The 26,133-nt window shown below is 38.9% G+C and overlaps 1 protein-coding gene across 2 annotated transcripts; it reads left to right on the top strand.

Moving 5' to 3' along the window:
- Window positions 1–6: 6 nt before the first annotated feature.
- Window positions 7–26,133, top strand: vegfba (vascular endothelial growth factor Ba). 2 transcript variants are annotated; one of them, XM_081611615.1, is made up of 9 exons: window positions 7–3,396; window positions 12,124–12,175; window positions 12,333–12,529; window positions 12,651–12,724; window positions 12,812–12,847; window positions 16,295–16,378; window positions 18,276–18,425; window positions 18,624–18,842; window positions 20,155–26,133. In XM_081611615.1, the coding sequence occupies exons 1-9, from the start codon at window positions 3,319–3,321 to the stop codon at window positions 20,174–20,176; spliced, it is 912 nt and encodes a 303-aa protein (XP_081467741.1). In that variant the 5' UTR covers window positions 7–3,318; the 3' UTR covers window positions 20,177–26,133. The 2 variants fall into 2 exon arrangements, with proteins under 2 accessions (XP_081467741.1, XP_081467742.1); XM_081611616.1 differs by lacking the exon at window positions 16,295–16,378.

The following is a 26,133-nucleotide window of genomic DNA, read 5'->3' as shown; positions in this document are numbered from 1 at the left end:
GATAACAAGAGGCTTTAAACATTTCCCTTTTAATGAGCAACAGCACAGTAGCTATTGGACAATGATTAATGTGCTCTGCTTCAGAAATCCAAACTATTTTTCCACCGCGTCAACAGTAAGCGAAAAAAAAAGTTCTGGAGTGAAAATAATCAGCTGAAACTTGTCTTTATGTGTGACTCCATGAAGCAGAAACAGGGTTTCCCTTTTTTAAAGAGCAGATGCACCAGTTTTGAGCTCTGAGGGAACAAACGACCGTTTTCCCTGTCAGTCCTCTTCTCACCAGCGGCCCCCGCCCTCAGACGCAGCGGGAGATAACGCAGTGCGTCCCCGCATCGCTCGCAGACACCCTCACCCTCATGTGGCGTGTGAGTGCGCCGGCATAACCCAAACACACCATAATGACTGAGATTGTGGTGTCATCTTGCCTACACACACACACACACACACACAAACTCTGATGTAGGACTGAAACACAAGGCTCATGGGAAAGGAGCTGCTGCAGCTATGAATAAAGTTTTAATTGACTTTCATGTTTAGTTTAATGAGATGCAGAGAAAACTGCCAGTCAAACCCCAGAATAATAGTCCAGCCCTTTTTATTTGACAGACAATAGAAGGTAAAATGGCAATAAAAGAAAAAAGTATTTCATTTTATTTAAAAAATAACCATCAAAGTTAACAAGTGACCTCATTTAATGTTTTCTAGTAACAAGGATTAACAAAAGTCTTTTAAATCTAATTTAAAACAAGTTACATTTTCTATCAAGCCAGAATCGCATTAATACTTACAAAAGTAAAACATTTTTATTAAAATGAGCGATTCTACAATCATAATTACATCTTAGCAACATATTCATAGTGACTACATTAATAGGACACAAAAAAGACCAATTAGTAGTAGAGCCTTAAATGTCATTTCACAGCTACTTTATAACGAATTGTAGCTAACAACTCAGATTAATCCATAAGAAAATGCATAAATGAGAAACAAATAGTTCTAACACAAATAAAAAAATAAACTATTTCATGATTGTGCTGTATTTATCTATCCTGTGGAACAACCATCATGTTCGGTTTTCAAAGTGGTAAACCAGGCTATTAATGGCTGTGTAATTACATTTGTTAATTATTAAACAGTAGCGCCATCAGTGCAGGGCGAACGGGGGCTGTGGCCCTCCTTTTAAAGTCCACCATTAACCCTCATACAGGGTTATTTGATTATTTTGCAGTTAAAACCTGAGGAGGAATGGGCCAACTTTAAAAAAAAATCTAAGTTATAACTTTAATCTACTACAATATTTAGAAAATGAACCAAGATTAATATTGTAATTAATCAAACTTATATTTTAAGTTATAAGTTCAGCCATATAAATGTATCCAAGCAGCACTGGAAAACTTATTGTTGTGATGTGACTCTCCTATTGTGCTTTTAAATTCAGATTTTTATGGGAAAGGACGCACCAATGCAGAACTTTTGGGCAGTATGAACATTATTATTACTACTAAGCCCGAAACCATACATTTACTAATACACATCTCCATTCCCCTTCGATACAATGAGAAAATAACCACACCACTAACATCGCTTCTCTCTTCAGGTATCATCCCAAAGTCCTGCGCTGCATCAGTGTCACATCCCCAAACAGACCCGACATGGCCAACCCCCTCACACACAAACAGCAACAAGAGAGAAATTACATATTTTATTTATTAGGCCCATACCATGCATGTTAATGCTGCTATTTTGCGTATTCCTATGTGTGAATATTGTATTTAAAAAGAATACAAAACTTAAAAAAATATATATGCACAACAAATGGAAGTGGAAATCAGAGAAACAAACCAATCTTATTTCCTACTTCACTAAAGCTGAATCAATGTTTGTTTCATGACTGGTCAATTTAAAGTGATATGTTTTTGTGGGTTTAACTGAAAGTGTGTCACCCCTAAAAAAATCATCCTAGGTTCCCACATGATCTTGAACTTGTGCTGATTGGAAGAAATACATTTACAAAGTCAGTATTTTAATTTATTGAATTGATTTTATTTCGTCAAAAAAGCTGATGATAAAGTACAATTATCAGAGTATATGTTTCTGAGTTCGTTTTTCAGCTTTCTTAATATACGATTCCCCTGAATCTGACCATATGAGGCTCAACATGTGCTGGTTTATAGCCCCTCAGGCTAACTGAATTTTAAAGGAATCCTCCAGAGGCATGACCCCCGTGTCCTCAGAGGCAAGCACGGCCACGCTCCCCTCCTTGCATAGTGGGGGGCCCCCGGAGGCCCCCTGATCCCTCACTCTGGGACCAATAGAGACGCTGCACCTGTATCCAGTGCGCCTGTCCCGTTCGGAAGAAAGTTGGCGGCGCAATGGTTACGCTGCGTGCGTCTCAAGGGCAAAGGAAGCGAGGAAAGCGATCACAATAACAAATGTAGAGCGCTGCACCTTTCCCGCGGCTCTTTCTGGCTCTGTGTCTCTGTGTGTGCGGACTGCCCTGCTGCTGCTGCTGCTGCTGCTGCGCCGCCTCAGCCGCAGATGCACTTCCATGTCAGAGGAGGTTCGGGATTACAGGGGTTATTTATAAGGAGGTAATTTGAAAGAAAGAAGACAGCGGAGAGATGCGCCTGGAGAGGAGACGTCACATTTTAATTTGGAGCGACTGTGTAGTGAAAGCGTGACTGAGTCAGAGGAGAGGAATATGCAGCGCTGTTCCTCAGCACGGCGGATCTTCACCGGATAAAACGTCCTATTCCTGGATGATGCTGTTTTTTGTGTGTGTGTGTGTTCCTTATAGACACGCCAGGATTTTCTGATCGCTCCACGTTTCAGCGGGAATCTGTATAATCCTTCCGTCACGCCACGCCGGCTGGAACCCCCCCCACCCCACATCATCACTGGTTTCCAGGGATCAGAGCCAAACGGGACTGATTAAAGAAACGGGCTTTAATTTAAAGTTCATTCATTTTTCAAGACAAAGGCCCGAATCTGCTGCTGTGCTCCCAAGGTTATACATTAAAAACACACTCAGAGAGGCACACTCCGTCTGTGCTGAACTTACTTTAGGCTGGAAAATGTTTCTGCTCTAATTTAAGCCCAAATGCAAGAAAGCAAAGTTGATATTCCAGCATTGATGATGCCACCATGGGAGCGCTTTCAAGGAAGGGAGACTGGAGAATGAAAGCGGGACATCTGCGTCTGTAACCGGCGAAGAAAACCCAACACAAGCCGCCTTCTCTATCTTTTTTTTTTTTCTTCTTCTTTATTTTGGATTGGACCAAAAATACTTTTTAAGGTGCGCCTTTTGACTCCTGCACGATGGGGATTATGCTTCAAGTTATTTTAGGAATGTTTCAGTTCCTGCTGCTCACCAGAATACCGACCTTCCATGCCAAGGTATGTTTCATATGTTTCATCTGACCCCTGGTAGTAGGACATGTGCGGGGTGACAATTATACACGAAGCCTCATTTTGCGGGGCTAATAAGGTTTTCTTTGTTGCTTTTGTGGAAGTTATCCTCTAGGTCAATGACACCTGTCACCTCAGGTCATGTGACTGACAAACGCAGACCTTCAGGATGTTGTAGTTAATCAGCAGTCATGTATGCACAGAGAAGCTATGTGAGCCTCATTATACGTCAGTCTTAACAAGGTGCTCAAAGCTCTTGAACTTGGCCGCAGACATCAATGCATTTTATTAGGATTTTATGAGACCAACAGGAAGTAGTGCAAAACATTATGTATCTATTAAAAATTAGTTGTGTTTTTGCTATCAGGCTTTAAATTAAGTGGGGCTATTAATTTGCATAAAGCACAAGCTATGAGTGTAAATTTAGTTATTTAGCATAGAAATGAGCCAAGATAGGCAGAATTTCTCATTACTCCGGCCACTAGATGGCGGCAACATGCTCTTAAATATAATTAGTATGTGTTCAAAATGCATCGACCGGCATTAGGGGTGTAAATAAGACATCTGATGGTGTGTTGGTTTGAGGCATATTACTTTAAAATTGGTTAAAATATTTTAGAAATAAAAATCTTTAAAGTGCGGCCTAAACCACATTTTTTTTTAAAATTACACCTGCAGGTCTTTTAGAGAAACTAAAATACTTTCCTGGTTATTCTTTGTAAAATAATTCCCAACTCATCCAGACTGAATGACAAAGTGTTGGCACAGATTCTCAGTTAGGTCTGGACTTTGACTGGACCATTTGAACACATACAAAAAAGTCCTGATTAAAACCATTCATATGTACCTCTGATTTTTTAAGACTGTGGTGTTCTCAAGGCCAGTGTCCTGCATTTTTTAGTTCTTCAACACACCTGACTCAAATGATAGTTAATTAACAGCCCTCTGCAGAACTTAATGACACTCTGAGGAAGTAATTGGACCATTTGAATCAGCTGTGTTGGAGCAGAGACACATCTAAAACTGGCAGGATGTCGGCCCACAAGAACTGGAGCAACTATATCAGCTGACCAAAGAGCTTCACAGTTACATCCAATAAAAATAAAAACGGTAATAAAACACAGAGTTAGTGTTTTAAAACTAAGCAACTAATTATTAAGCACCTCATATGTAATCCGTCATAGACTGGAGAAAAGAGATGAGTTTACAGCAGACATTTAATGATTGTGGAGTCTTAGCAGTACTAAGAGGTGAGCAACGAAACGCTCAATAATCTTTACATTTTAGCTTTGACCCTGAAACATCAAGATGAAACTGGCTGGTTGACCAGAGTTCTCTCAAAGGTGTGTGGATATTAAGAAGATAAGATGGGTCTCGCCCATTTAAAACTTTAAAAGTGAGCAGTAAAATTTTAAAATCAGTACAAAGACAAACAGAAAGCCAATGAACAGATTTTAAGACTGGAGTTATAGACTCGTGCTCTTTGTACTGCCTAAAAACTGCAGCATTTAGGGATATATAAAAAATTTCAATAATCCAGACTAGGCTATAAAGTAAAATGTTGGTTTCATCTGACCAGAGAATCTTCTTCAACATGAAGACATTGTTCTATGTCTGCTAGATTCTCTTCTTGTCTGTCTTCCATAGAGAGCAGATTTGTGGAGTGCCTGACTAATAGGTATCCTGTAGATAGATTCTTCTGCCTGATCAACAGATCTCTGCAGCTCCTTCAGAGTTACCTTGGTCTTCTTGGCTGCTTCTGTGATTTATACTCCTTGTTATGATCAACTAGGCTGACAGCCACATCTTACTAAGTCTGCCATTCTCCAGGGCAGACCAACATAAAATCATGTGATTGTGAAATAGTTTGAAAAAACATACCACCATTATATCACTTAGAATAAAATAATCTTTTCTTTTACATCAACGCTTCCAACACTCTGTCACCTTGAGGATCTGGGGCAGTGTGATATGTGTGACATGTGGATATCAACAACAATGAGAAACAGGCTGAATTTCTTGGTGCCATGCAATGTTTGAACTCTCTTGGATGTATTATTTTGTAACTTCAAATCAGCCTTTGTGATATTACATCCACAGATATTACATATTCCTGATATTTTTTTTCATATTATGGATTGAGTTGTTCAAAGTTTTCCTCCATAACCTAACCCTGCTTTAAACTTCTCCACAACCTTATTCGTCACCCATCTGCTGTGCGTCTTGATCTTCATAATGCTGTATGTTTACCAAGAATGTTTAATGATTTAGTGGCATCTGACTGCAATTGGTGTAACTTGTGACACTATGTTGCTGTAAAGACTTCAACCTTCCAGTTCTTGCTGGATCAGGTTTGAACCATTCATAAGGACAGTTAATAAGTTGCCAGGTTATGGAATATCTCTTCTCTGGCACTTGTTGGTGTTTGATCCTTCTTCATAAAATGTGAAAAATATGATGTTTTACCTTTTTAAACATTGCGGCGCAAAAACGAAAACCCTTTCACACCTATAAGTAATCATTAAGCATTACAATAAAAAAACAAGGTTTACATAAAATCCAAACGTATGTTTTGTCTTTGTGTTTTCATTTGAGCGTTAGATGGAAAGATTGCACTATCTGTTTAGTGTTTCATAAGAACACAGTGAGCAGCTAAGTCTGTGTCTGGCTCTGAAAGTTGTAGATGAACTTTACCAGAATGCCACCAAAACCCTCTTATAGTCTGATAAACAGCAAGTAGAAGTTTCAGTGTGTCCTATTAAAGTTAAAAAAGAAGTCTGTCAACAGTAGGATATCAATTTAAACACTTCATTAAAAAACACAGAAACAAGAAAGAACTAAGTTATTTTATTTGTTATTCTGTTTTTAAATTTAGCACACATTACGCATAAAAGTGCTATTGTCTTTTTTTGCTTCTGTGATTTAGTCAGAAAGCTATAGCTCATAATAAACACATATTGACAGCACTAACATGGTCCTTGGTGTGATTTATGGGCTTTTTCTGCAGGACAAATTTGCACGTTCTGCTTTAACGTCAGGAGGCTGGAATCGGGGGCAGGCAGTGCTCTGAAGCAGCACCCTGCCGCTATGATACTGCAGCTTATAGTCATTCATCATCCCAGACACTACATGAAACACCAGAAAGCCTCTTCACCTTCACACCCCGAGACGTTCTGCTTTTGTGCCGTCTGCCTCCCCGACAGCTTATTTGTAAAAGGGGGTCATCCTTCTTCTGTCGTGGCAATGAGCCTCGCTGGTGTCGCGTCTCCTCCTTTCAACATGCACACAGCCCCATCTGTACAGTGGGCCCAGGGAGTGGCTGGGAGTTAGACTGGTTAGACTGTTGACAGATAGCGCTGCCAGTGCAGATGGCTCAGGTCTGGCACTCATATTTAATGGGTGTGTGTGTGTGGTGCATGTGTGTGTGTGCGTGCGTGCGTGTGCGTGTGTGTGTGTGTGTGTGTGTGTGTGTGTGTGTGTGTGTGTGTGTGTGTGTGTGTGCGTGTGCGTGCGTGTGTGGGGGGTGGGTGTGTGTGTGTGTGTGTGTGTGTGTGTGTGTATGAGAGAGAAAGGCAGATATGGCTGCCGAAAGGAGTTAATCTGAGACTTTGTCTCAAAGATAGAGAAGAAACATAGTTTAGCTCAGACCAGCCACAAAATGGCCTCAGTTGCAGCTTAACTTACTGTTGTTGAATCAATAAGAGTCAAACATGTGTGTGAGAGAGCATTAACAGGAGGTGGAGTGCTTTGAGGGAGGGGGCAACTGGACAAAGTCTACATTCCCTCACAAGTGGCCTTGGTCTTCATGCACACAGACTAACTCTGAGCTGTAAAGTCTGTTTTCACTCTTTCTGCTTTCAGAGGAAGAAAATGTATTTAGGCTGTTTATAGTTGTAAAAATACCGCAGTGCTAAATTTAGAGCATCAATTCTATTGCCATGCAGAATATTGCAGCTCGTTTAAACTCAGAATTTCAAGAAATCAGTACAAGGAAAACAGGTGAAATGTTGAAAACTTATTTTTCTTTAAACCTTTTTCCATAGTTCTCATTGCATTTGAAATATACCCAAAGCCAAATTTCTAATAAAGCTTAATATGTGAAAGCTGTAATGCTCCACTAGTGAAAGTAAATATATTGGGTATCATTTTAACACTCAGATAATACTGCTGGGCATAACACTCTTTAAAAAATAATTTTAAAAAACCAAAAGCATGTGTAATGTTGTAACATGCTGTGATAGTAGAATCTAATGGTGGAAATGGATCACTCACATTTTTCTCCAGGTCAGCCATTTTATTTTTCTGTCTGGACTTTAGATTAGACTAAACTTTTACTGTTGTTAAATACCAGAAAAATCAAAGAGAAACATACACTATTTCTATTTTGTCTTTAAAGGGCCAGTATCATGTAATATTGGCTTTTTTGAGCTTTACATCATGTTCCTAATTGAGCTTTACAGCATGTTCCTAATTGAGCTTTACTTCATGTTCCTAATCAAAAACATACATTTAGTACTGCCTTGATTCTTTCATTCGTTTATGAGAAATCATTTAATCTCCAGTGGCAACCATTCAGCTGTGAAAAACACCTGGGTGGTTTTCTGGATGGTGCTCATTATATGAGCTATTTCTCAGCGAAATGCTGGTAAAAGCTTTGTTAACGGTTTAATAGAGGAGTGATGTTGTAAAGACTTCCTGAAAGTGGAGCTTCAGAAAGAGCAGGAGTTTTTAAAGCGATATAGGTCCAGTTCGACGCATTAAATTACAAAGTAAACTTTATTTTAATTTATACTTGATATATATTGCATTTTATGACAACTTAAATTAACGTAGTTACTTGATTGTGCTATGAAATGGCACTATGTGCCTGGGAAACACATCATACTGCCCTTTTTAACAAAACCCTGATGATGATGTCACAGTTTTGCAAGCTTCTGATTGGTTAATTCACAACACCTGAGTTAAACCGAGACAAATCTGTGGATGTATTCGTTCGCACCTCAAACATGCTGCTTCCTTTTGTGACAACATAAAAAATGAAAGGAAATTAGCCAAATCATGCAAGAGGAGAGTTATAAAACATCTGCTCCAAGATGTTGTTTCTTTTTTAGCAGTCTAATAAAGGTGATGTTATCCAGGTCATTAGATAAAGATATCTGTGGAAATACAGTATATCTCCTTTTATAAGAAATATTATTGCTTCATAATATTTTAACAATCTCCCACCAAACAAATACACAAACCTGCTTCATTTAAGACAAAATTATTTATTTTTATTCTATCTAAAATAGCTCTGTATAAAATAAACATCAGTTGTGTCACTAGAAATATTTGCGCAAAAAAAGATTTACTGTTAGACCTATGATTTTTCATAAATTATTCATTCATTTTCTGTACAAAGTAATTTAAGCAGCCATCCTGCTGTGAACCAACATTAATTATTCAAACAAGGAGCTGAGGATTTGTATCTGTGAGAGTTTGAATAGTTGCTTTGATGCAGCTTTACAGCAAGATCACACTTTACTATTTTATGAAACAGTACAATTAAAACAGTGAAATAAGTGTATTTTCTCTCTGTGTATTTCTAAGCTGCCCTCAGTTTGGCTGAAAGTTGTTCAGCAGATTTTAAAGAAGGTTAAAAGCTCAACAAAATAAAATAGATGTTTTTTTCTACAGCTTGCAAAGGGCAGATTGGTTGATTTTTTTATTATGTGTTTACTAGCCTGGAGAAATTGTAGGATTTTTCATTGTGCAAATAATTGCTCACTGTTGAGATGAAAACTGGTCAGTTCTGGTCACTGTTGATTAGTGCAGCTCCATGCAATACAATGATACAAAATAAAAGTATAATGTTCTTTGTTTTCATTAGAGCACAGAGAAAATGGCTAACATTTATAACCCAAATACAATTTAAAAAGTACTGTTAAACATTGACAACAATAGAATAACAAAAACATATGGACTGTGTATAAAAACAACATGCGACCTTTATACATGTGTTTTGGACTCAATGTTGCCTTCAAACAGGATCTGTAACAAGAGACAATGAATTTGAACTTAAACAAAGCTAGCATACACTTAAATTTGATGTCAACAACATATTTGAAAGTAAGCTGTGATTTTTGAAAGGAAAAGACAGGAACTGTGCCAGGATGTGTCCTGCCAACAAGGCTGGAGCTAATAGAACAACTCACAACTAATTAGCTTAATTGGTAACAAGTCTGTCACATCATGTTATAAAAGGTCACTAATCAATGAAGCCCTCAGTGGACAAACTGTTCATTCATCAAGCTCATCATTCATATGGTGGACAAACAGAATATCATTAACAATGCAGAACATAATTAAAGAAAATTAACAGAAATCACTCTGCTTTTCGGAAAAACATCTGAAAACATTTTTAATGCACCATAATGCAAATTGGGAGAAAGATTTTCTTCTTTTGTCTTTTCTTGTGCCTTTAATTTGCTTTGGCTTCATATGCGCAACAAAGGATGTAAAATTCAGGATAACTGAATTGTGGACTTAAAATGAATAAACAAATCTTATTGACTTTGGTTATGGCTGCCACTTCAATACTTCTGGTTCATTTCACTCTGGCACAAACTTCATTAAGTAACTTTTTTTTTTAGCTGGGCTTAGTATCTGAAGTTATTTTATTCCTTTTCGTAATACCAAAAAAGCACTGCTCAGCAGGTTATCAGCACAGTTCAAACAAAATCACTATCTCTGCCAGCATGATGGCGCATCAGTATGTTGTGAACTTCAACAACTTACTGATTTTGGTTCTGTTTTCTGATATTTTCAAGTCATCTTTTAAAATTAAGACTACATTTATTTCAATAAGAAATAGATCAGCCAACCAGATCCTTCATAACTTACAACATGCGTCTGCATCAGAAAGAATTGGGTCCTTTTTGGTTCAATAGTATTTTATTTTTACCCTTGACAATAAAAGTGTTGAGTAAGATCAAGAATATGCAGAAAGATGCACAACTTAAAGGATGTGCATCTTTAAGTTGTTTAAACATCTGTGGGAAGTTAAAACACTATTTGATACAACAAAATAATATGTACCATGCATTATCAGTCAAAGTAAGACAAATTGAATTTATCTTGCATAATTCACCTATTGACATTTCCACTGTGCACCTTTGTAGAAGATTTTTTTTTATCCATCTGTGGGCTTGAGGGCAAAGGTAGCAGGTGCAACAGGTTCAAATATGGAGCAGCCTGCTCTTCTACAACATCACGGAGCAGAAATTTGATCATGTCCACAGCCATTTCCACTTCAAATAAACCAGCAGACCTCTTCTGTGCAGAAAGTGTGTTGGATAATGTGCTGCCAAAAATGTACCTTGATGTTTAAATTAGCTGTTGCACCTGCTGTTACCCTCAGTATCAAAGTTCAGAGGTTTCCAGGTCTTTTTTTATTATTATTTGTTCCTCTTATCTATAAACCAGGCTTTATTGAGCCTGCCATGTTCTGATCCCAGGTGTGAAATATTGTGGTGTTCATTAACAAGAGACACTTTGATCTTTGGATCTCGCTCCAGCCAGGTTTCGCAACAATGTCAAAGCGGAGACTGGAGACAATAAAACCAGGATGACTGCAGCTATTTAATGCTTTACTCCAGAAATAAATATGGATTAGTGGATTAGTAACGTCAAATGACATGCCGTGGTTTTAAATCTGATACAGAAAGAAAAACACTGAGGCTCCAAAATTATGGCATTATTAACTGCCATATTAGTTAGGAATATTTACAAACCTTAATTTAATTGATAAAAAAAAGTAACTCATTTAACTTTTTATCTGATCTTTTATGTATTTCAAACTACACAGTGGAAACATTGGTAGCATTGTCACCTTGAAATTAGAAGATTCTGGGTTTGAATCCCAGACTGCATGTTCTCCCTGTGCATCTGCGGGTTCTCTCCAGGTACTCCAGCTTCCTCCCAGAGTCCAATCTTAATATTTAATATGCAACAGACTTTCAGAATAAAATTTTACGTTGAATTGTTTTGTATTTTTGTGTTTAATTTATTGTTTTATCTTTTTTTTGTTAATGTAGTTTTGTCTTTTATGTGTTTTAGGAGTAAAATATGAGATGTTTAACACATTTATTAATTTTATTTAGTCATTTGTGTTTTGAAGATCATAAGTACAGTGTTGACATACATAAAATGTATATATTACGATATCTCCAGCATTCAATATGGATATTCCTATACATTATTAAAAAACACAACCTTTTTTCTCACTAAATCAGGTAGCCTGATTTAACAAAGTTATTTAAATCAGACTAACTTTGTCTTGTTTCAGGTCAATTAGGATTACTAAGTTACTATTTTCTAAATGTAAGACTAACCAGAGAGAATTTTTTGTTTTACATTTTTTTTCTCTGGTATATTGTGTTTTATGTGTTTCAGGATATTAAATAATGAGGGGTTTTTTAAATGTTATCAGCACTTTCATAAGTAAGTTAGCTTTCTACCCTAAAACTCCTGCAAAATGTTGCTAAGACATTGCGAATCCTCCACCAGATGCAGAGGTTTTCAGAGGGAGTTCATTCAATTTACCTCTAAAGAACTTGAATTTAATACCAAACTATGGTTTCATAGAAGAGCACGAAGTTTGAGCTCAACTTTATATATAACTTAGTCAAAGCAAGCATTTGAGTTTTACGTTCACCATCTTTACTTTCTCCCCAGCTCACTCACTGGCGGCCAGCAGACTCTCCCAGAACTAGGGAAGGTCGGGAAGGTATGCCCAAAAATATCCGTCAGAAAATCTCCCTGCAGGAAGTTGAAGGTGTGAAATCATAACTGGGAACATGTCCGTCTGTCTTTCTGTCTGTCTTTCTTTCTCTCTGTCTGTCTGTCTGTCTGTCTGTATGTCTGTCTGTCTGTCTGTCTGTCAGTGCGACGGTGGTTGGAGGTGTATTCCCGCAGCGGCTGCGAGCCTCGCGACACTCTGGTGGAAGTTTGGCGGGAGTTGCCGGGGGAGATCCACCACCTCTTCGTCCCGTCCTGTGTGTCTGTGAAGCGATGTGGTGGCTGCTGCGCCGATGAGGCCTTGGAGTGTGTGCCTTTGCTAACACACACCCTCACCATGGAGGTACACATACACACATACCCCCACCCCCCCCACACACACACACACACACACACACACACCTCCCTGTGTTTTGGTTAGATGATAAGTGTGAAATCATTTTTCTTCTCTTCTCTGTGTGCAGCTGATGAGAACGTCCTTCATGAAACACGAGCTCATCGAGCTGCCCTTCGTAGAGCACAACCAGTGCGAGTGCAGGTCATAAAACCAGTCATCTGTCTGGAGATTCATGGCGTACCTGCTGTTCACTGACCCCACTGCTCTCCTTTTTATGTCTGCCCACAGGTTAAAGGAACAGTTCCAGCCAACACCCACTACCAGGTAACATCGCTCTGGTCTTATATTTAATGATATGTTACGATCTTATAAAGAGAAAACCTTAATGATGAATCATAAAATCTGTGAAAGGATGAGGTAACCTGGTGGATGTCTTTGTGTTTCACTTATCGAGTACAACAGTTTGAGCTCAAAATAAATTTAACTTGTCAAGTGGCTTGTTCCAATTTTTCACCACATGACTAGTTTTTTCAAAGTAATATTTAATGTCTGTCTGAGAAAAACTGGTACATTTATAAAGAAAAGCAAAAATGTACCTGTGATCAGTGCTGCTCAACCGATTCTTGAAATACACGTGAAAGTAAGGTTCATTACTTTAAAAAATGCAAATTCACTTTGCAGATAACGTTAAGCAAATCAAGCTCAAATGCAAATTGTACTATATACGAATTCAAAATCAAACCTCATTATGTAGAGATCATTTAAAGTCGATCTATTTCAGTTATTGAGACCAAATTCAATCCAAATGTAAATGAATCAAATCCAGTCAAAATTAGTAAAGCAAGTTTTGAACGGCAGAAGCTTAAAGCTAATATGTTGGTTAGAGTCATGAGACATTTAATTTCCGCTTGCTGTAGAGTTTTTAAAGGATCACTAGCTGTGTAAGATTCCCTTTAAACAAGGGTTATGAATGCTCCCTTGTTGTTTTCACAAGGAGTTTTGTCTCAGTCTTCTCTATGAAATTGCTTCAGTTCATTAAGGTTTGTGCACATTTGCTCATGCAGAGCTCACTTAAGGTTCCACCACCTCTGGACTTTGACTGGGCCATTGCAACAGCTTAGTTACTTTCTGTTTAAGCCGTTCTGTTGAAGATTTGCTGCCGTGTCTTGGATCATTCACCCGATTTGACCCAAGATTGTCACATTTGAAATTACTTTGGCATACAGAGGAGTTCATGATTATCTCAGTAACTACAAGGTGCTCATGTCCTGCAGCCGGAGGTCATGTCCACCGTGTTAGAAAGTTGGTGTGTTGTGTTTGCTTTCCCAAACATGGCCGTGTGCAACATGACTCAGCATCTGATCCACATACAGAAAACAAATCCAGAAGTGGTGGTTGATCCAGCTGTGAAGATCTAAATGATCTGGAAAGAGTTTCTCCTAGAAATTGTTATAAACAAGCCATTCTCATGGACTTTAACATCTAATATTTTAACTTAGTCCTGCTGCTGGACATGATTGTTTTTTGGGATTTTCTTAGCAATTTCTTTGACTGTTTCATGGTCTGACCCTGGGTTGGATTTTCTGTGATGTTCCTTTCTGCACCGATTGACTACTACTCAACTCTTCTCACATTTATGAGCCTCAAAAGCAACTTCTTGAAGGTCCTTACTGATGTTTTGTGCTCCAGAGCAGCAAACCCGCCCAAACATTTGGCCCCAACTGCTGATGATAAATTAGTCATCTCCAGTTTTTTAGCTGCACTCGGCTGTAACTTTAGCTCTTAGTTACAGCGTTTGTACTAAGGTACAAACATTGTAAAGGTTTGTACCTTAGTTTCAATATGCAGGCTTTATTTTTTTTAATTTGGTCATTTTTACTTCTAGTTTGGTAAAAGCTTAAAAATCATTAAGGAAATACCAACAGTTTTTTGCTATAATTTCCTGCTTGTACTTGCAGATCAGTAGAGCTGGTCCACAGGTGCAGACCTGTGGGCCAACAGCGTGTATCGCATCATTTGTGTGTGCATTGGCCTCTAATAAATTTGTAACACTACCAGAGGTGGAAATCCTCCCCAGGAAACCTTTACGCAGCCAGCTGTAAAGTGGCTTTAATCCCCAATGCTTGTTGCAAGGTGGAATCGGTGCAGAGATGCAATCGTTACATAAACGGGCTCTGACTGGACTGCTTCACCATTATGTTTTATTATCATGCAACTTCCTGTTTACTGTTAACTCATCTGAGGTTTTGCGGTATTCAGGAGTTGATTTCAGATAATTTTATTACTCATTAAACTCTGTTTTCTGTAAATAAACTCAGAGATGGTAAACCTTGCTCTTCCTGTGAACGCTGCAAAAGGAAAATTTCTGCTGGGTCTGTTTGTTTGTGTGCCTCATACTGCCAGGTCCAGCCACAAAGTCATATAATTGCATCCATAATGTTTATGTCCTCCTGCTTCCTGTTTGGGCGTGGACATAGATAAGAGATTCCAACCTATGTGTGTGCATTCATCCTGGCCATATTTAATGTTTTAATTACAGATCAAGAGCATAGCACAGTGTCTGAACTCTGAAATACTTTGTTTTTAGCTGTGTGCAAACACTTTTGTGCTTATTTAAAATATGTTTCCGAGTGATTGTGAGTGTTCATTAGGGAGTTAGCATCTGTCTGATTCTCTTTAAACGTCCCGTGTCCCTCTGGGACGGCCCGCATCCTGTTGTCACCATAGTGATGATTTTATCTCCCCTGCCATGTGCTCTGTCCCAGACACAGTCACGCATCCATAATAGTAAATTAGAGCTCCAAAAACAACAACAACAACAGTGGCAGGAGGGGCGGTTTATAATGTCAAACCAAAGCTGGTTAAAACTGTCCTCATGTCTGGATAAAGGTTAACAAGGAAAGACGAGTTAAGACCCAGAGGCTGTGTTGACAAGCCAGAATTTAATAAAATGGCCAAAATGGGAAAGCGCCATCTTGGTAGGTCACCAGTAAACAGCGCTACTTAGGAGCAGCTTTACAACCAGCATTACCGAGGCTTAACTTTAACTAGTGCGGCGTCTAGCAGTAGCACAGCTTGTAAAAATCGTCAACAAGTCGTTTGAGTTTGATGAAAGAAGGAGGAGGATAATGATGTTAAATCCAAGGTGTTCTTGCAGCTCATCAGAGAGTTATGAAAGGCATCCCTTTAGAGAGTATTATTTTGAACACTTCTCATATAAAATCAGTTTATAACTCCTGCTTGGACTAGAAGAAATTGTAATTTATTCTGATCTTCACACACACTTGTGTTTTTATTTGTGTGTCGAGTTACAACGTTCCCTTCGTTCAAGATTTTAGATTGAAATATTCTGCAGAAAATGATGACCACTTGTACTTTGCCACAGTCACATCTCATTACTGTTAATATTAAAACCTTTTCCTAATATTTGTCTAAAAATTAACCCGACCAAAACCAGTGGGCTATTTGGGCCCAAAGTAAAGAAAGATCAGTTATTTCCTTTAACTTGTGGATTTTTCCAGTCAGTTGTTTTATAACATAATAAATTATGATGATGCAAGAAATAATTTTTACAACCAAATAAGACTGGAGAAAAGCCTTTATTTTTGTCATGTAATGAATTTGGTGGGAATTCTCATCATATTCTAACAAGGAAGTTGCTATAAACCTCAAACCTATTGTTTTAGCAGTTTTTTTATATATATATAAGTAATGACCAGTTTTTATCATTAGATGTAAAGTCTTAACAAAGTGCATGTTATCTGTTCTCAGGCTCCATTTGAAGCCAGCAGGAAAAGACAGGAAAAAAGAGGGGAGGAAGTCCAGGCAGAGGAAAACCGGATCCGTCAGATCTGTGTACGTTCAGCGTTCTTTACACATTTTATCTCAGTTTGAAGCTTCAGCTTGTTTTTCTCTTAAAGCAGTCTGGGTTTTCTGGATACTCTCAGTCTTAGTGAGAGTGTTTCGATTAGAGAAAACTGGGTTATCTGGGCTACGCTTTTACTGAAGGACAATTTGTTTTACAGCCACAGCAACAGTCAAGGTCTCACTCACACACACACTCACACACACACACACATCGCCATAATCCACGGATAAACTCCTTAGTCATGGTTATCAACTCAGCATTTAGCCAGTAGTTGGCCAATATGTGGAGCTGTGAGACACACTGTTATATAATCCCTAATACAGTTTGGGAATTTAATCACTAAACTCCTGGAGGATAAAAGATTTAGCGCTCCTTTCCTCTGTGGTGTTTTTCATCTGCTTCCCCTTCACTTTATTGTCAGTCATTTCCGGACCCTTGGGGCCAGAGGTGGCTCCGTTTGGGTGTGATGTCCCCCAGCACCCATCCATCACTCAGAAAAGGCTTTATTCACACTTTGGCAGGGGTGAAATCTGTGTAATCTGCTCCCAAATGCCACTTCTTCTGTCCATGCCAGCGGCAGGCGTGGTCACCGGGACGCGAACAAAGATGGGTCCTCTCTGCCTCATTAAGTAAGTTCATTAAAGCCGCCGGCCTCCTGGGGACGACTGAGGCAGAACCAGCTCCAGTTAATGGGCCGACTGACGCAGGCAACTTTCTCAGACTTAGACTCCGGAGAGCGAAAGATCAGGGCATCTAGAGGTGGAACCGTAAGAAGTGAAAGGCAACAAGGCGATCACAGCCATGGTAACAGACGGAGAGACAGACGGACAGACAGAGGAGCGAGTTTGTCAGCCTCTAAAGAAACATTATCTCACATTAGTCACACATCTCCCACACACTACATTGTGGGGGTTTGTCTCGGACAGGCAGTGTGCATGTTCAAACAAGCCCTGCATTTCATTTTTAGAAAGTGCATCACTATTATCTAGACTAAAATATCCCAGTAATTACCTTACACATTTGTCACACACTTTTGTTCCTGGCCAACAAGATCTGCAGTCCAGTTCTGTGTTCATTTCGGGTTCTTAAATGGAGTTAGTTTATTCTTGTCAAGGATGGACCTGTGATGGTAAAATAAAACGGTCAGCTTGTTGTCCAAATCTGACATAAATTGAAAGTAGTTTTTGTCCAAATGCCAGCAAAGATAGCAAGAGAGAACAGAGAAGACAGTGTAATCTCATGTTTATTTTTTAAAAAGTTAGCTATTCTCTTTTCCCCTGTGGCAGCTGATCCACAGGGGAAACGAGTTGTCCTCCTGTCCTGTTATGAAATAATATGACATTATCTAATCTACTGTATTTCATCATGTAATTCATTATAATGTAGCAAATGTTTACATTTTATTATACAACATCCCTCCCCCCTCTTCCTTGATCGTATTGTGTTATGTTGTATTTTATACTGTTTTGTATCAAAATATTTTGCTTTAAATCACAACTTATAATATAGTCATAATTTACAACCTCTCATTGATCATATCACATCTTCTCATATTCTTATATTTGATCATAACAAACTGTATCGCAATGTGTAGCAGCATATTGGGTAGAAAGTAACATAATAATCATACATATTCACATCATATGCTCTATCATATTTTATCACACTGTACCAAATTTTAACATAGCAAAATGTGTCACATTATATTAAATTGACTTGCGCTGCATTGTGTTTCATCAACTACATACTTAAATACATGTTATATGCGTATTGTATCCAAATGTTGGTTATTACTTAAGATTACTGTTGCACTCTGGGATTCCTCTTTATTTGTATTAACTCTGAGTCTAACCATTGTGGTTTTTGCATCTCTTTTTCATCCAGAACCCATGCTCCTCTGATTCCTCCCTCCACGTCTTCTCCTCCTCCACCTCCTCTTCACACCACTCTACCTCCGCCTCCTCCTCCTCTTTCCTCCTCACTGAAGCCTCGGTGCCGCATGTACAGTTCTCAGATGAAGGAGCTCTCAGCGAGGTAGTCATTCATTAATTTTTATTTAAAAGGCAATTATTCACACCACTAATGTGATACTTTGGATTAATTAAAATTAATTCCAATTCTAAAATCAATCCAGCAATGGAAACAATACTCTTATTATGCTGAAATTTAGAAAGCTGCATGAAATAAAAACAACTGTTTATGAGTCTAGTGTATTATTTGTGCTTTTTCCAGAACCCATGCTCCTGTGATTCTTCCTTCTATGCCCCCACCTCCTCCATCTCTTCGTCCTACCACCCTAAGCCCCTCTCTGCCTCCGTCCCCGACACCTCGGTGCCGCCCCTGCAGAGGAAGGAAGTGGGCCCTGGATGAAACGTCGTGTCAGTGCAGATGCACCCTCAAAGCCAAGAACTGCAGCCGAAAAGGCCAGACTCTCAACTCCCGTCGTTGCAAGTCAGTTCATATGAATGGCACAAACAAATCTGGACAGCAAAAATAGACAGATGGATATAGAGGGTCAGAGATACATTAATAATAGAGTGATTGCTAGGAAAGTTGAAGGAAAATGATCCATGGTTCCCAAATGTTTTTACAATGAAGTCAGGAAGGTGTAACATCTATAGACTCTTCCTTGCAAAAATACTCAGGTTTAGTCAGGTTGGACAGCAGTTATCAAGTTGGACTTAGATCTGGACTTTGACTGTGTTCATGTAACACATAAATATGTTTTAAACTAAACCAGGAATGTGAAACTCCAGTCTTTGAGAGTCCTGCAACTTTTAAATGTGTCACTGGTCCAACACACCTGAACTAAATGGATGAAATAACTCCTCAGCACAGTTTGAGTTTCCAGCTGAAGATCCAGTTATTTGATTCAGGCTTTCTGAAGCAGAGACACATCTGAAAAGCCCTCAAGGGCTGGAGTTTAACACATGTGGTCTAAGCCCTTCTACAGTTTCTCTATCTATATATATTGAAGGGGGTATTATCTTATTTATACAGTACATTTGAAGCAAATGAAGTGAGCAAAGTGCTTCACAAATCCACCAAAGAGCAGAAAACATTGAATGTAAACCTTAAAAGAAGTGAAAGAGTGATTCTTATAGTTTTTGATTTACGTACCAGTTTACAGGTGGGACATAAGTTTTAAATTGGGTCTCGTCTAACCAGATCCGCTCTTCTTCACGTTTGTTAAATTCCCCTCCTGACTCGTGTTTAACTGGAAACAGGACGTCCTGATGCTGCCTTTTAAACAACTGCTTTCTTCTTTCCACACTTCTAGAAAGGCCAGATGTGTGACGTTTATGACGAATAATTAATAACTGTGGGTCTGTGCAGCTTCTCCAGCATTTCCATGGGCCTTTAGCTGCTTTTCTGACTAATGCTCTCTTTCTCCTGCTTGTTGGTTTTTCTGAACTTCTATACTTGTCCTAGTTTTGGATGAATAAACAATAAAATATTGTTTATTCTTATGTGCAAAAATGCATGAAAACCCTTTGAGAGTTTCCTTTCATTGTGCAAATATTCGCTACTTTGTCTTAGTCTGTCACAGAAAATGCGAAGTTGCAACATGAAAACATTCAAAGGGTTTGAATAGATTTGCACTGTAAATGCAATCATCTAGAGCTTCAGAGTATGTTCACCAGCCTTCCTTCAGTCCCAAATGAAGATATTTGATAAGCTTGATAAGTGAATTCCCATTGTCCAGGATCAATCAAAACACCTTCAATGCTAACACTTTCCTCTCTGTTGTTTGTTGTTTCAGGTGCGAAGTGACGAGGACTTGATCCGTCCAGCCACTTGCTTCATAACCCACCAAATATCTTTAGCTCCATCACCTGCTCTGAGCATCAGTGCCATGGACAGCGCAGATGGTCGGGCGTCCAGTATCAACCAGAAGGATGTATTAGTAGAAGCACACACTAGAACCTGTAGTCGTGCATCATTACACCCTTAATGTGCTGTAGATCTGTACGTGTCCAAGCTTATTTTCCACCTCATCGCTTCTGTGGCAGAGCTTCGTGTATGCGTGTGTGTGCGTGTGCGTGTGTGTGTGTGTGTGTGTGTGTGTGTGCGTGTGTGTATGTGTGTGTGTGTGTGTGTGTGTGTGTGTGTGTGTGTGTGTGTGTGTGTGTGTGTGCGTGTGTGTGTGTGTGTGTGTGTTTGTGCGTGTGTGTGTGTGTGTGTGTGTGTGTGTGTGTGTGCGTGTGTGCGTGTGTGTGTGCGTGTGTGCGTGTGTGTGTGTGCGTGGGTGCGTGTGTGTGTGTGTGTGGTGGGTTGCGTGTGTGTGTGTGTTTATGCACATTCTGTGTCACTTGAGTGAAGGATGAAGGCACTAGGACTCTCTCTGCTAAGTTGTTGGTTTTTTTTTTGTTGGAAACTGGATTGCAACTTAACTGCACAAGAGACCAGACTGGCTGGGCCAAAGTGTCCTTCATGTTGATGTTTCGGTGGAAGGAAAACTGCACACTGAGACGGATTCCAGGTTTATATCAAGAGGATTTGAGAAGCAGCAGCAGCAGCATGTTATCAGTGGACATATGTACTTTGAGACGCACCAGAAGGATACGGGGCATGTTCATGAGCTGGCACCCCGGTGTCTCTGGACCTAATAGAGAGGATGAATGCTGGGACGGGTGGTATCTGTGTGGTCTGCTCACTGAAAGACACAGATGGGTTATCCCTGCAACCGCTCACTCTCACTCAAAGCGTATGACCACGGGCTGGCTCTCCAAGCCTCTTTCCGGCATTTGTTTAATTTTGAGCCCTTTGTGTTTGTCTCTCTTCAGCTCCTCAATTGAAAGGAGCCGCTTTGCCTCTCTTTGCCTCTCTTTTCGGCAGTGAGGAGAATGACAATAATGAGTCCTGGCGGCTCTCCACTGCTTCACTCACACAAACATTCACACTAATAATACCAGGAACACAGACGTCAAGCTAAATGCAGACATTGACGCTGCGGCACACATGCATCCGTATCTACACACATACATGCAATGTGAAATGAATGCTAGTAGCCATAAGCCATTTGTGCAAATATATGTCAGTTGTTTCTCTGCAATTTTACTGCAAAGTAAGCATATATATATATATATAGAGAGAGTATTTTATAACATGCCACTCTTTTATATTTTATTATAATTCTGCCAGGTTGATTGCAGAGGTAAAGGAGAGTATATATTGTGGGAAGTGTCTCTGTTTTGCTTGTGTTCATCTTTAATCCGCCTGCATAACGACTCACGCTGGGTGGCCTGCTGGTTCGATGCCCAAATGTATTGAATTTAAACAGAGAGGGCTCACACGAGTCACAAATGGGAGACTCTATAGATTTACAAAGTGTAATTCAAACAATCAGTGGGGTGGTGTTGTGTGCAGCACACAGAAACCAAGCAAATAGCCGTCCCCGGTGCAGTGAAAGGAAAACATAGCTATTGTTGTTGCATGTTAGAGCCCGGATGCAGGGAGTGTTTCTCACCCAGAACATAACTTGTTTATATTCAGGCTGAATCTCACGGTTTTACTCAGTGTTACTTTATGACCGCTCGGCTGCAGAGTTGGGAAACAAAGATTTACTTCCCGAGCAGCTTGTCAGTCAATCGGTGTGTGGAGCTGAAGAAGTGGCAGGTCAGAGAGTTTAAAGTCTGTTTTTTTCCCCCCTTCAACTCCCATTCAGAGCTTGTCTGCTGTGCCAAATTTGACTGAGAACATTTTAGCCGTGACGTATTAGGGCTTGGGGTTAGAAAACTGCTCAACAATAGCTTGGAAACGCCGCGAGTCACGGCTCAGTGTTCATACAGTCCCGCTGATTGAAGAATGGTCACCCAGAAACAAGCTACCATCCACAGTGTGAATTATTTATGCGTCGGCACTGAAGCAGCAGAACTTTGTTTGGGTGGCTGCTGTGATAAGCTTTGTATTTATACTCTCCTCAGATGAGATTATGTTTTTTTTTTTTATTTCCATGCTCATTGTTCAGTGTTTATTGCTGTCAATCAATGCTTCAATCACTACCTCTCTATTAAATATATAATGTATATATACCATAGCAATGACAGAGTATTTGAGCATTATTGTTACTTCCTCTGCGTTGAATGAGTTAATGATGCATTTGGCAATAAGGAGAGTCTCTGGTGTGGAGAAGGATTATTACTGTTTTAAAGGAAGAGGCTGAACTGGTCCTCTGAGTCCCGAGGCAAAGGTTTCCTAGAGCTTTGTTATATTTTCACCGTCCAATTTTGGCTTTACAGGTGCATCCCAGTGAAATAGAATAGATTTTAAAAGCTGATTTATTTCAGTACTTCAACTCAAAAATGGAAAAATATGTGTTATATAGATTTATTACACAGAGTGATATAATTAAAATATTTTTTTCCTGTTAATATTGATCATTGAGGGTGATTACGGCTTAATGTATTGAAAAAGGATACTTAATAGAGAACGCCATTGCTAGTTCTCTATAAACAAACAAAATGTTATTGCTGAAGAAGCTGACTACTTAGAGTGCAGTATCCAAACACATTTTTTCCTTTCACTAAACTTTCCATCATGGAATAAAGCTCTGCTAACTGGCAGCTTATCTTACAATTATCTTTTGCGACTTCCCCTTCTCATGGAGGGTGTCCGTGTTTTTCTCTCAGTAAATCAGAACTTTATGGACTGTACAGTAGGTGGACTCAACACTTGGTTGCTTTTAGAGCATGAAGTTTTCTAAAACTTCCCAGTGATTGACTGCACTGACTTAGACTTGATAAAATAGAGTGGACCAACACCAGCAGATGACGTGGTGTTGGACCACCATGTCACCTGCTGTACAAACTTCACTCTGGACTTCAAGCAACAAGGATTTTGTGCCACTCCACTCTTCCCACAAACTTTGGGATCTTCATATCCAAATAAAATACACTATCCCTATCGCTCGTGCACTTTATCTACCAAACTTTGTCCTTCCACTCAACTTTCCATTATTTTGTCATATCGCCGGGTCAGACCTTGTCGGAATGGGCCTTTTCTTTCATATGGGAGGCATCCTTGTAACTTTCCACATATAGCTTGAGTGTCGCTTGACAAAGAGAGCAGAGTCTGAAAAGTTGTTTGTTTCTTATACAAATATAAGCATAATTAAATATATGAATAGGAGGAACATCTATTGCATTCACTTCAAACATACCCTTCATTTCTTATACTTAAAAAAACAAATCTAGAAACAACACTTATAAGGTCAAATTGTGTAATGATGCTTTATTTATGATGCTGTTTGCACACTCACTCTAACCACATTTCTTCCTTTCACTAAACTTTCCATTGATATGTTTGGATTTAGTTCCATTAATCACCAACCTATTTTGCAATTGCCTTTTGCGATGTATCGTTTTTGTGGAGCATGTCAGCGTATGTCTCTCAATACAGCAATTCATAACATAATATCCCATAAAAAAATTCTTTTTTGACCTTATGTGATATTTTGATATTTTCTGAAACAAAAATTTGGGTTTTTATTAGCAGTGAGCCATATTCATCAACATTAACAAGAATAAAAATTTGAAATCACTCTAGTGAATTCATGTAATATCTGAGTTTTTCTTTTTTTTTATTGAACTACAGAATAAACGAAGTACTTGATTTTCTTATTTACTGAGATGCATCTGTGTTTAGGATCACTTTGGGGAAAGTTACACGGGAAGATACAAGTCTTTTTTTCCTCTTAGAAAAAAACTGAAAAACTCGAGGGAATAACTACTATCAGAGACTCTTCACAATTTAGATACAGGATCACATAAAATGAGCTTTAAACCCTCGAGTTCGTTAGTTTAAAATTTTCACCTGAAAAGTCCCTAAATAATTGCCCTATTGAGCCTTAGACCATAGTGATTAACCTTGGGGTCTGTGGCGAAGAGACACTTGAAACAGTTCAGAAAACCCTCCTTGTTCCCATCACCAAGCCAGAGTGGGATCTTTCTGCTTCTGCTTCATCAGCGTAAATAACGACCTCATAATGATGAGTCTGAGGAAGCTTAAAAGCTTAAATCTCCCTTTAAGCTCTTTCTGCAAAAGAAACTCTGCATATATTTTCTTCTTATTAGCTGCAGTCTCATCAACCTGACGTTTTTTTCCCCTCAATTTTAACAGATGGTCCTGGTGCTCGGACCTCCGAGGTGGAAGAGGTTAAAGGTCTCAGTTAGGCAGATTAGGTTACTTTTGGGTAGAGCCAGGCTAGTTTAGCCCTGTTTCTTTATCTTAATGCTAAACCCAACCACCCAGTTCATGAACCAAAACACATATACACAGAATATACGTGGATTATGGTATCAATCCTCTTGTTTAACTCTTGGGAATGGAGGGTTTTTTTGTGATATCACTTGCAGTCTTTCCTGTTCGGACATTAATAATTTGCATAAGCATTTAACACTTTGTGTTTTAAGATTAATATTTAAATAAGCAAACAAATGTTAGAGGGAAACCAATAAGTATTTGGACCGCAGTACAGATTGCACTTGTGATGGAGATTGCACAGCACATATTGTAAGATCAATTCATGATACAGCAAGAAATAAAATCTACTTTGAGGACCAAAAGAAACGAAATCACACATTCACTTGTGATGTACAAAAGTATTTACAACCGTTAGACTTTTTCACATTTGGCCACAATAACCACATGAGCTTCAATGTATTTTATTTGTTTATATATTCTTATTTTTTAATGACAGACGCAAAACGCTAACTAGCGCATAATTGCAAAGTGGAAGGGAAAGTATACAACAGCAGTCACAGCTGCTTTAGTCTAAATTTTTTTTATTTTCAAATTTTGCCACGGAGTCTCAATTGGATATGTTTGTACTTTGACTGGGCCATCCTAATACGAATATATTTTGATCTAGCCCATCCCTTTGTATTTATGGTTGTGCTTTCTGGGTATTTTTTCTGCCAGGAGTTGTAATGCTCTCCTGTGTGTTTAGATAGACTGCCATCTCTTAGTAGGTGATGTGTATCATTTACCTTTCACTTTACAATTATGTAGGACTTTGTGTTGGACTGTCACACAAAATCTCAATGCAACACATTTTATCTTGGAACTGCAATGTGTTGCTTCACAAAATATCAAAGAGTTCAAGGTGCACTCTGTATATTATGTGTTATGCACATTTTCACCAAGCGTTCTGTTTTAATGCATGAAATCTGATCAGTTTGACAGGAAACTTTCATTCTACAAACATCTGGATTTATCTGTCCTGCCTCTTCGTGCAGCTATACAGTGGACATGTTTGTATTTCTTAGATGTCCTTCTCCTGTGTGAACTTCCAACATCAGTGTGCTATGTACTGTTAAGGTAACTCTCTCCAGCTCCCAGTGTCTGAATAAACTCTAGTTATCCCCTACTGAACTCTGTAACATCCTATAACCTGTCATATCCATACTGTGTATGACATAGTGGATACTTTAGAGACATATCAGTAACTTCATTTTAGGTGTCCATTACAACAAATCTCTACTCTGCAAATACTTTGTACTGCTGTAGCCTATGTAGAGACAAGAAAGCAACACTCTTTTTTTTTTGCTGCTACACCATTTGTGCCCTTTTATGATGTCTTTGTATAAAACGATGCAGGTTTATGTTGTATTAACTTGTAAGTTAATTGGTTCATTGTCCTCATTAAAAGTGTACTCTGCGTCCTCGACTATATCCAGAATTATACCAGAATACAACCATGATGTTACAGATGTTATTAAAGGAAATGTCTTATTTTTCA

This window comes from Poecilia reticulata, chromosome 10, assembly GCF_904066995.2.
Source record: "Poecilia reticulata chromosome 10, P_reticulata-male-v2, whole genome shotgun sequence".
Lineage (NCBI taxonomy): Eukaryota > Metazoa > Chordata > Actinopteri > Cyprinodontiformes > Poeciliidae > Poecilia > Poecilia reticulata.
This window is presented reverse-complemented; position numbering and strand designations above follow the sequence as displayed.

Coding starts and splice junctions, on each gene's coding strand:
- vegfba (XM_081611615.1), top strand. CDS start 3,319: ATGGGGATTATGCTTCAAGTTATTTTAGGAATGTTTCAGTTCCTGCTG. Junction 12,176..12,332: donor AACTAGGGAAGGTCGGGAAG/GTATGCCCAAAA, acceptor TCTGTCTGTCAG/TGCGACGGTGGTTGGAGGTG. Junction 18,426..18,623: donor ATGAAGGAGCTCTCAGCGAG/GTAGTCATTCAT, acceptor TGCTTTTTCCAG/AACCCATGCTCCTGTGATTC.